At 50.8% G+C, this 10,965-nt stretch overlaps 1 protein-coding gene across 1 annotated transcript; it reads left to right on the plus strand.

The window, feature by feature from the left end:
• The first annotated feature begins 3,328 nt into the window (after window positions 1–3,328).
• On the plus strand, window positions 3,329–7,703 carry Siva1 (SIVA1, apoptosis-inducing factor). The gene is made up of 4 exons (NM_001394537.1): window positions 3,329–3,574; window positions 5,355–5,549; window positions 6,340–6,496; window positions 7,525–7,703. The coding sequence occupies exons 1-4, from the start codon at window positions 3,457–3,459 to the stop codon at window positions 7,586–7,588; spliced, it is 534 nt and encodes a 177-aa protein (NP_001381466.1). The 5' UTR covers window positions 3,329–3,456; the 3' UTR covers window positions 7,589–7,703.
• The last annotated feature ends 3,262 nt before the right edge of the window (window positions 7,704–10,965 follow it).

A 10,965-nucleotide genomic window follows, 5' to 3' on the forward strand; every position in this document is an offset into this window, starting at 1 on the left:
GCCACAGAGAGGTCATTACACCCGTCTCGACTTCTTCCTTGTTACTTTTAGTCACTAATGACGACCTTTCCCACTGACCTCCGCTTACTTGATGCCCTCCTAGAGAACAAAACCCAAGTGCGCTGTAAGAGGAGTCTTGCCCCCAGCACAGGGTCCATGAGACGAAAATCAGAAGCAGACAGAACCAAGATTGCACAAAGAGCAACTTCCCGGGGTCTCATATACAGCGGAGCCCATTTCCCAGGGTGGGAGGAAAAGGCTTACACCAAGTCAGAGAAAAGTGACTCAAGGTCCTTTGAAACATGGCCTGCCTCAAAGCAAATCTATTGTCCAATCAAGCAATGATGTGTGTGTCTCCACGATGGGCAATATGGCCATTATGACCAAGGTGGCCAACCCTGAGCTCAGCTGGACAGGGATACAGTGTTATGCTCACTCAGAAAACAAGTGCAGCAAGCATATGCAAGGCAGACTTGGTATATTACCCAGTACCCAGACGTAACCATCTGAGTACGTGCATTCCAGAGCTGCCAGGGCACCTAGGAATCACAGTACTTCCTCTTTCCTGACTCCAGAGACAGAGCAGCCCATACGGCACCCCAGCATTCTAGATAGACACACTCGGTCACTGCCCCTGGGAACTTCTCCGGACTGAATGGGACACATCTTAACTAGTACCACCTCTGCTCTGTGCTCACCATGACATCTAGGGGCCTTGAATGATGTGTCAGCATCTGGGGTACATTAGGCTATTCCCACCATTTGGGGTACCTCAGGCTCTCCCCAGCATTTGAGGGATACTAGTCTATTCCCTGCATCTGGAGTACATTAGGCCATCCCCAACATTTGGGGTACATCAGGCTGTCCCCACTGTGGAGACATATCTCACTGAGTTTTTATCTCCATGATGAAACAACTAAAAGAACTGAAAAGATTTATTTTGAATCACAGTTTCACAGATGTTAGTCCATGGCCAGGCTGGCTGCATTATTATAGATCTATGGTGAGACAGAAGCTTCATGGTGGAAGGCATTCCTTCAGGAAGGAAGGGAGGCAGGACAGAGACGGGGATAAGGTACACTTCAAGACACACTCTCAGTGCAACATTTCCTCCAACCAGGCCTCAGGTAAAAGCCATGAACTCACTGATGAATTAACCCACTGGAGTTATGCCATTGTCTTAGGGTTTTACTGCAGTGAACAGACACCATGACCAAGGCAACTCCTATAAGGACAACATTGAATTGGGGCTGACTTACAGGTTCAGATGTTCAGTCCATTATCATCAAGGCCGAAACATGGCAGCATCCAGGCAGGCATGGTACAGGAGGACCTCAGAGTTCTACATCTTCATCAGAAGGCAGACAGAAGACTGCCTTCCAGGCAGCTAGGACTAGGGTGAAAAGTCCATGCCCTCAGTGACACGACTACTCCAACAGGGCCACACCTCTCCATAGTGCCACTCCCTGGCCTGAGCATACACAAACTACCACCACCATCATATTCTATTACCCCTCAATCATGACATCTGGAGGGCTGGAGAGATGGCTCAGAGGTTAAGAGCACTGACTGTTCTCCAAGAGGTCCTAAGTTCAATTCCCAGCAATCACATGGTGGCTCACAACCATCTGAAATGACATCTGGAAACCAAGCCTTCAATACTTCATACTCATACAGAAAGGGAGTCAGACCCAGGTGGAACTCCGTGGCACTTGTACAGACTGCACTAGGAAGTTGGGATTCTGGGAAGAAAAAGTCCATTTCTTAACAAGAACAACAGCCTTCCTTTTTTTTTTTTTTTTTTTTTAAGAATTATTTATTTTATGCACAGCATTCTGCCTGCATATGTGATTGCAGGCCAGAAGAGGGCACCAGATCTCATTACAGATGGTTGTGAGCCACCATGTGGTTGCTGGGAATTGAACTCAGGACCTCTGGAAGAGCAGTCAGTGCTCTTAATCACTGAGCCATCTCTCCAGCCCAACAACAGCCTTCCTAACCGTGGGTTCCCTAGCCAGGGTTGCTGAATTTAAGCCATGCAGTAGGGGACAAACATATGTCTCCATACAGAGGTATCGTCCATTCCGTACAGTTCTATAACAGGGGAAACCACTAGGAGGAAGAAGCAGAGTAGTCAGTAGTCACCTCTACCAGGTGTTTGTCACAGGGCTTGCCCAGTATACTACTTGACACTTGTTCTGTGTAGAATTGTGCCCACCTCTTCACGTTGAAGACCTAACTCCCAACACCTCAGAATGTAATTGTATCTGGATACAGTTTTTTGTTTGGTGTTTTGAGACTGGGTCTCTCTAGCTAGCTTAGGCTGCTTCTGCTTTCTGAGTGCTGGGATTAAAGGCATGAGCCAACACACAGGGCTCGTGGATATAGTCTTAAAGAGTTCAAATAGGGTCCTTAGCGCAGACCTTAATTCAAAGTACCGGGTGTTATTATGAGATGAGAACACAGACACCAATCCAGTAAGCACACAGAAGTTTCCACCTACAGATTCAGGAAGACAGAGGCTGGTAGAAAACCCAAAACTTTGATCTGAGACTTCCAGTCTCCAAAACTCTCTGGAGAATTAACGGCTGCTTTGTGCACACTCCGGGTTTCCTGTACTCCAAGATGAGCACAAAATTCAATGCATCTGAATAACTCTGACATTCCGATTGTGTAGAATATAAGGACTGAGAAAGCCCTGGGCATCACTGTTTGCCTGTTCAACATGTTAGAAGATCCACACATAGTTTTTAAATCCAGCGGATCCACAGGTGTCGCCATAAACCCTCAGGCTCACTGCCCAAGATCAAGCCTCAGGGACACAAGAGTAATTCGCGGGGGAAGATGGGTAGCTGGATCCACTAGGAGGAGGAGCCCGGATAAAGCGCGCCACCCTACTGTTTGGTACTGGTAACTCCGTAACATCTCCTATCACCGTTGCTTAGCAACAACAGAGACGTCTGGCTTTTCGCGCGCTGAAACCCGCCCTCGATCTCGCGCGGGTTTATTCAGACCCCTTTAGCACACGAGTCCCGCCCCCAATGTAGCTTCCCGCTAACCCCGCGCCCCACCCCAGAGCCCCGCCTCTTAGTTTTTGGCCTATCCTGAGCTGCGGCATGCACTAGCCCCGCCCTAACACCCCTCTCGGCCTATCCCATGCCACGCCTTGCGTAGACCCCACCCCGCTGCGCCAGCGCCCTTGGCCTTTTCCCGCGCCCCTGCATTCCACTCACTGCCTCCCTCAGCCTATCCCTCGCGGCTAACTGCATAAGTCCCTCCCCCACCGTCTCGACGGCCTATCCCATGCAGCGACCCGCTTGAGGCGAGCCCCCAGTCTTTCTCCGGCCTATCGGGAGCCGCGCCCTCGTCCGCTCGAGCCTCAGCAGCGGTCCGAGTGAGTTGTGACGTGTTCGGCGCGCTGTGCGCTGCTGTGGGCTGTGTCTGGTACCCGCTATCATGCCCAAGCGGAGCTGCCCGTTCACGGATGCTGCCCCGCTTCAACTCAAAGTCCACGTGAGCCCGAGAGAGCTGAGCCACGGTGTGTTCGCCGAGCGCTACTCGCGCGAGGTCTTCGGTGAGTGTGGACTTCCGTGGGTACAGCGGGTTACGCCGCACGGGGCAGCGGGAGACGCCAAGCGCGTCGCGAGCCCAGGGTGAAGGCTGCTTCAGGCCGCTCCCGGAGAAAGCCGAGTCGAAGCCGAGTCCTGCCGAGCGGAGTAGCCTGGCGCGGGACAAGCAGAGGGACTGGGCGGGAGTGGGCGTGAAGGCGTACGCTGCCCTGGGCCCTCTTAAGTTGACTTCCCAGCGGATGGATGTTGTTGAGCATCGCTTCGCGGTGCGCAGAGTTTACAGCTGTACAGTTTTGAGTGGTGCCTCTGTGCCTTTGGAATGTGCGGAAAAAACAAACTCCCTACTCAGCCCCAGTATTTGCCTTTTCCCTTACTGTACGCTGGGAATGCAAACTCAAATGCTGAGACTCAGGGATGTAAAGTGTAAGGATGCAAAGTGTAAGGACTGAGTTGCAAAGAGTGTGTCCCCCAAAATGTAGACATGACCCGGCGTCCTGGCTTTTTTTTTTTTTTTTTAATGCCAGCACTCAGAAGGCAAAGGCCGGAGGATTTCTTGAGTTTGAGACCAGTGTGGGCTGTAGAGTGAGATGTCTTAAAACAGCAACCACACGATGCAAACACGACCCAGAAAATGCCTCAGCCGGTTAAAGTGCATTCTATGAAAGCCTGAACCTGAGTCAGGTCCCAAGAACATGTAGTAGGAGAGAATCGATTCCTGAAAGTTGTCTTCTGACCACACTCATAATAACTAAATAGCCAAGTGGATTTAATTTTTAAAAGAATGTAAGCATGCAGTTGAAAAGACGACCTAAGTATTCATTGGAACCTAACAGCCCAGCTCTACCGTTTTGTGGACTTATGTCCTGGAGCATTGTCAGGGCCGTCAGAGCCAGGCAGGTCAGGAAGGGGTGCTGGGCTATAGGGTGTTATATAGTACACACGGTTTACCAAGCCTGGGCCCACACTCTGGACTCTGGTGGACCAGGAGTCCTTGAGGAGAAAGATTGCTCTCACCGTAGAACTCTTCCCATTCCCCTTGTTTTTCAGACAGACTTTCACAGCGAGTCTTAGCCTGGCCTTGAACTTAAATAATCCTATCTTAAAGTAGGAGGCAAGTGAGCTGGAAAGCCACTCTGAATGTTTGCTTGCTTCCAGTGTCACAGAGAGGTCCCTGGGTCTGCTAGGTCTCGCCTGGCTGTAGGTGGGAGTGAGCATTTCTGGAACTTGCAACAGTGTTTCCCCTTAGGGCTCCCTGGGCCTGAAGCCTAAGGAGGAGCGGTTGTTACAGGTGTGAGCAGCCGCTTACCTGGGGTGGTAGGTTGGGAGGCCTTTGTCAGGGGTCGGTTGTCTTTCTCTCCTTTAGTAAAGCTGTTCACTGGCTTGGCAGTGGTGGTGGGTGCTGTTGTAAGCCAGTGTCTGTTTTCTGCCTCCTTGGGGCACTTGCTTTTGAGAATGAGTGCTCTCTGGCACCAAGACAAGCTTACAGGAGGAGAGCACAAACCCAGTGAAGTGAATTAGCCGTGGCTGCTGACAGTAGGTTAATGGAAGGAGTACCAGAGTTGCTGGTGGGCTTGGTAGAATCTGCCACCTGCTGTGGGAGGTGACAATGGAGCCCAAGGACCAAGGAAAGGGGACATCTTCAGCTTGGAGGCAGGGAGGCCCTGGCAAGGCCTCAGTTAGGGAACAGGCAAAGGGGACTCCTTTGGTGCCTTGTAGGGTCGTAGGATGGCTGTGCGAGGGCTTTGCAGTTGGGAGAGTTATCTTAAGGAAGGATCTTTTTCCCAGAAAGAACCAAGCAGCTCCTTTTCCAAGGGGCCCAGGCCTATAGAGATCACATCTGGGGTGAAGGTTGTTCCATCAACCACCTGCCGGAGCCACTCAAGCCTGGTCTGGTGGGAGCCCCTCAAGCTGCAAGGGGACAGATGTTGATTGGACCTGATGGCCGACTGACACGGTGCCAAGCTCAGGCCTCGGAAGCTGGTAAGTGGCTGCCAGTGGAAATTGCTTGCTATTACACCTAGGGAAGATGGCAGCAGATGTTCTGTCAGGAGCTTTGACTACCTGGGCAAGCAGGATCTGCTTAGAGCAGAGGTTCTCCGCCTGTGGGTCACAGCCTCTTTGACAAACCTGTCTCCAAAAATGTTCACGTTCCTGTTCATGACAGCAAAGTTATAGTTATGAAGTAGCAATGAAAATATGGCTTGGGGTTCGACAACATGAGGAACTGTATATATTAAAGGGTTGCAGCTTTGGGAAGGTGGAGAACCGCTGACTTAGAGCCTGGTAAGTTGAGAAAGGTTGCTGCCCCCCCACCCCCACCCCCATCCCCAGTCATCTAGAGTGGAAGTCACCGGCTTCTAACTGTTGTGTCAGACGCTCTCCTGGTGTCCCGTGTGCAGTAGGAATGTGCTAGTCCATTCTGTTGGGGGATGGTTCTCATGTGACTTGGGAGAAGCAGGACTCTGTGCAGCCCTGAAGCTTGTTGGGCCCCACAGCAGCCCAACTGACCAGTGGAACAGTAAAGCCCATCTTGAGGCCCAGACAGATACCGAGTTCCGATGGAGTACTCACCCCGCGATACTAGCAACAGGCAGGCAATCTGTCCTGGAGTCTTGTCACCAGTCCTGGGAACAAGTCATTGTGAGCCTTTACCCTAGTGCTCCGGGTGGGTGATAGGTTGTCAGAAGGACTCGGTTTCAGGGGAAGGAGGGTGCCCTCTTGTTCTTTCAGTATCCTTCCAGTGCTGACAGCCTGTGTTTTCTCCTCACAGGCCTTCCCGGGGCAGCACCCATTGCTTGTTCATCCTGCGTGAGATCTGTGGATGGAAAGGCGGTCTGCAGCCAGTGTGAGCGGGCCCTGTGTGGGCAGTGTGTGTACACCTGCTGGGGCTGTGGTGCCTTGGCCTGTGTGCTGTGTGGCCTGGCAGAGTGAGTCCTTTGATCTTTAGGGGTGCAGAGCTCATGGTTCCTCTTCTGTGAGGGGATAGGTGCTGGGTGGGTAGTCTCAGGACTCGGTGATCCTTTTGAAAGAAGTCCATGTTTCCCAGGTGTCTTTGGCCTGCTTAAAGCAGCTGCCTGGCTTAAACAGCCTTGTTGTCTGATCTTCTGAGTCCTTATAGTATTAGGGTTCCAACAGTCCACACTGTTGTTTAGCTTCAGTTTCTATCCAGTGTGCTTATGTGAGGATTGCCTCACACATGTCACTGGGTACATGGATGTTCAGGTCATGCCTGCCCTTGTTTTCTGGTTAGCAGTGATCTCTTAGGCAGTATGGAATAGATGCTGCTCACCCACTCGCTGCAGCCAGCTGAGTCAGCTACTTAGAAGTGCTTGGCGAGTGGGTGGACAGTGTAGAGCCCTGTCCCTTTGTTCCACACTGGAAGGACACAGTCTGCCAGATCAGTATGGGATCAGTACAGTGGATCCAGACAAGCTCAGCCCCAACATTTTCTAAAGCATGGGTCAGATGGGAAACCACACTTCATATGGCAAATCCTTGCCACCGGGGTACTCTTGAGGGTTTGGGGAGATCAGGAGTGCATGCAGGGTACTCTGGGGAGACGTCTTAGGAACCTGTAGGGCTGGTTCATGCTCAAGCTGGGAAGGAGAGTTTCTCAGGCTGCCTCCCAGCTTCTGGTGACTGCTTGCTGTAGGTCCTCAGGTTTGTGTCGGTGGCCATCTTATCGCTATGTCTTTTTGTCACTTCTGTGTGTCTCTTATGATATCTCACCTATCTGGTAAACCACAAAGGACTGGAGCCAAGATGTCAGACCCACAGAATGTTTCTATGCTAGACCTGCCATAGACAATGGTGTCCCCAAACTGTCCCTGAAATGACAGTCACCTGAGTCTGTTTTCAAACAAGTTCACATTCTGAGGTGTGATGGGATGAGGGCTTCAGTGAATAGGGATGAAATCAGCTGCTTAGGAATCTCCTCTCCTGTCAACTGTTGTAGCTATGCCGACGATGACGATGGTGAAAAGACGCTTTGCACCAGCTGCGCCATGTTTGAAGCCTGAAGTGGCCATGGACAGCACAAGATGTTCATACTAAAGAGAGAGAAGGTGGCTTTTTATATGTTATATTTTATACCCCAGGAACAAGTGAATAAACCTCTTTATATTTGCACAAGGACTCGCTTCTGTCTGTTAACTGTTCTTAGGGCGGCAGAGATGGCTGCAGGGCAAGCTCTCGCAGCAGCGTCGTGAGCCCCTGGTTATTACCCGAATCGGACTGATAGGCCAGGCCCAGGGAGGTCCTTCCCGTCCTCCCTCAGCTGTAAGAGGAAGCAGCTGAACTCCAAATCAAGCTGCAGAATGGTCACCCGTGTGCTAGGCCACCTCGTGCACCGAGTTACCACTGTCACCTGGCCAGCCATCAGTACCTACACTGCTGAGTTCCAGGTGATTTGATGAGGCCTGGCCCTTCAGGAAGTTTGGCCAGGTGGAGTGTTGTGTTGATTCTAGGGGTGTGACAATCCTCACCATATCTTCAGAGGTAGTTTATGCTGGGCTTTGGAGGGAGTTCCCAGGAGGTAAGGTGGCCTGGAAGATAGTGGTGGGCCAGTCACTGCAGCCACCTGGGTCTTCTGAGTGGTTTGCTGGTAGGTGTCTGGATAAACAGTGCAGAGGTCTCCTCGTCCTGCCCTCTAAGAACAGCTATGGCTGTTGCTTCCCATACACATCAGTGAGGTGCTGTCCTAGATGAGGTTGGTTCAGGTTTCCCAATAGGACCAGACAGTTGTCTCAGAGGCCCTTTGTGAGCAGGAGGCTTTGGGGGGCTGCAGGTGGGTTTACCAAAGCAAACCCTAATCGTACACCACACCCATACTTCCTTGGCTTCTGGTGCTGTTTTACCTGGCTTAGCTGTCTGCCAGGCCCTTTGGGCTCTCCCTACTCTGTCCTCTAGCCTACTACATTGTTGTTTATACTACAAGCTTCTGCTGTAGCTAGCCCACCTCTGTCACCAGTTGGGATCATTGCACAGCCCCCACCACCTTCATACTGTCCAAATAAAACTCCAGACTCTCTTGCTTCCTGTCCTCCTGGGGTTCACTTAAATCGGCTCACTCTCTTGGCTGGAGGCCCTTCCTCTGGGTGTTTGCATGGTTCCTTTATGTCTTTCTGGGTTAGGCTCAGAAGCATCCTAGTGCCTTAGTGCACAGCCCTGTTGCTTTTCTTTTCTTTTTTTTTTTTTTCTATTTTTTTCGGAGCTGCGGATCGAACCCAGGGCCTTGCGCTTGCTAGGCAAGCGCTCTACCACTGAGCCAGATCCCCAACACCCCCTGTTGCTTTTCTAATTCCACCATATAGATTATGGATGTCTGTGATTCCTCCCAGCTACCATGTAGGTTCCTGAGAGCTTCGACTTGGCTTCAAATGGCATCTTACATGTCATTGACTTGTAGTAATCCAGCCATGAGATAGCAGGGACTCAAAAACTGTTTAGGGAGTGTGTTTGACTGCATGGAGTTAGTGTGGGGATGCATGCATGAGTTTGCATGTGTGGAGCCAGCAGTTGGCTTTTTGTTTTGGTTTCATTTGGTTTGTGGGTGATTTGGCTTTCGAAGCAAGGCCTCTTCATTTGGCCTGGAGCTCACTGATTAGGTTAGGCTGTCTGGACAGCAAGCCTCAGGGCCACGCCTGTGTCAGACTCCCCAGCATGAGGAGTATAAACAAATGCCACCACTGTGCTTTTTAAAATATGTATTGTGCGGGCCAAACTTGGGTCATGTTTACATGGTAAGCATTTTGCCAACAGATGCTCTGTCCCCTATCCAACTATAAAAAAGAACAAAGTAGGGGCTGGGGATTTAGCTCAGTGGTAGAGCGCTTACCTAGGAAGCGCAAGGCCCTGGGTTCGGTCCCCAGCTCCGAAAAAAAGAACCAAAAAAAAAAAAAAAAAAAAAAAAAGAACAAAGTACCTAGACATTGGACAGCATCCAGTGTCTGATGATTACCCCAGAGGGAGTAGGTGAACCCAGGTGTCAGCTCCTAGCTGTGGTGTGGGAGGAGACTGAGAGCTTGTGATAAGGATTGAGATTTGGGGGATTAGAGCTACAGTGGCCAGAGATTGCACACAGATGGTCAGTGGGATCCAAGCACCCTTGAAGGTGCTAATCATATTGTTGAGAGCAATGAAGAGAACAAGAAACTCCACATTCCCAACAAATAAGGAATATGGGCGGGACCCTCACTACAGTCTTCATACTCCATAGGTAGGCCTCTCCTTTCCTAGTGCAGACTGCCTGGGCCCTCCCTTGCAGTGAAAGCCATGCCTGACAAAGCCATTGTCGCCATTACTGCTGTGTAGCAGTTTTCCATCTTGGAGAGCTCCTTAAGACACAGGGTGTTGGGGGTGGGGCATGGTAAAACACTCCTGGAGGGAAGCTCCCTAAGCCCAGCAAGTAAACTTAAGGGCTTCAGGAAGTCACCAAAACTGACCAGATTCACTAGGGCTGTCCCTCCCAAGCATTTTCAGATCAGCTGAGCTGCCTCAGAGGCTCAGAACACTCTCTAGCCTATTCAGCTGTCTGTAGTTTGTTTTGGGGTATGCGTTTGTGAGCTGTCATCCATGCCTTGGTGATGCAGCTGTCTTTGGGGACGTTTCTGTTCCTGTAAACAACCCCTCACCTATATTCTTGTATGCCACCTCTGTAAAACTCACTGGTTCTCCAGGTTGGACTTAGTGGTATCTGTACTCTGCTGTCATTGGTCCCCTAGCTGGGGTGAATAGGTGTTTGCTCGCATCTCCCCAGAATAGTGCCACACTACAAGCACTTAACCATATCCCAGAACACAACTCAAAATTCAGATTCAGTCCCCATTAAGATAAAGGAAAGGAAACTTCCCTCTCTCCTCTCTTAGCCTTAGGAGATCATTTCCCTAAATGGAAACTATAGCCATTAAGTGGCCATACCTCATTCCCACTGGTCCCCACCCTGGCAAACACATTCTTTCTGCCTTATGAATTAGACGACTTCAGATACCTCATTTAAGCTTACCAGACCCTACCATGGCTACAGGGTCTATCCCCTCATCTGCTCTGGTGGTTCAGGCTAGGCCAGGCCTGCCTCTGGGGAGAGGGTACCACTTCCCAGGAACACTCCCTAGATGCCTGGCTCCAGCGAACAATGATTATGTTGGGCAGCTTACATGAGTAACAGTGGGCTCAGGAAGCCACCACCAAGAGCTTTGCCCACCTCTGTGATGGGGGCACACCTTCAGGACCCCTTCCTCTGCGCTAGAGACATCCCTGAGGGGTCTCATGGAAAGAGCAGCCTGTAGCCTCCATCTGCCCAGCCCTGGGTTTATCTGTGTTCCTAAGTTTCAGCCATGTTAGATAAAATTTAGCTCTAAGTCTGAGGGTCGCAGAAAGCACTGTTGTGCTTATTTTC

Source organism: Rattus norvegicus, chromosome 6 (assembly GCF_036323735.1).
Source record: "Rattus norvegicus strain BN/NHsdMcwi chromosome 6, GRCr8, whole genome shotgun sequence".
Lineage (NCBI taxonomy): Eukaryota > Metazoa > Chordata > Mammalia > Rodentia > Muridae > Rattus > Rattus norvegicus.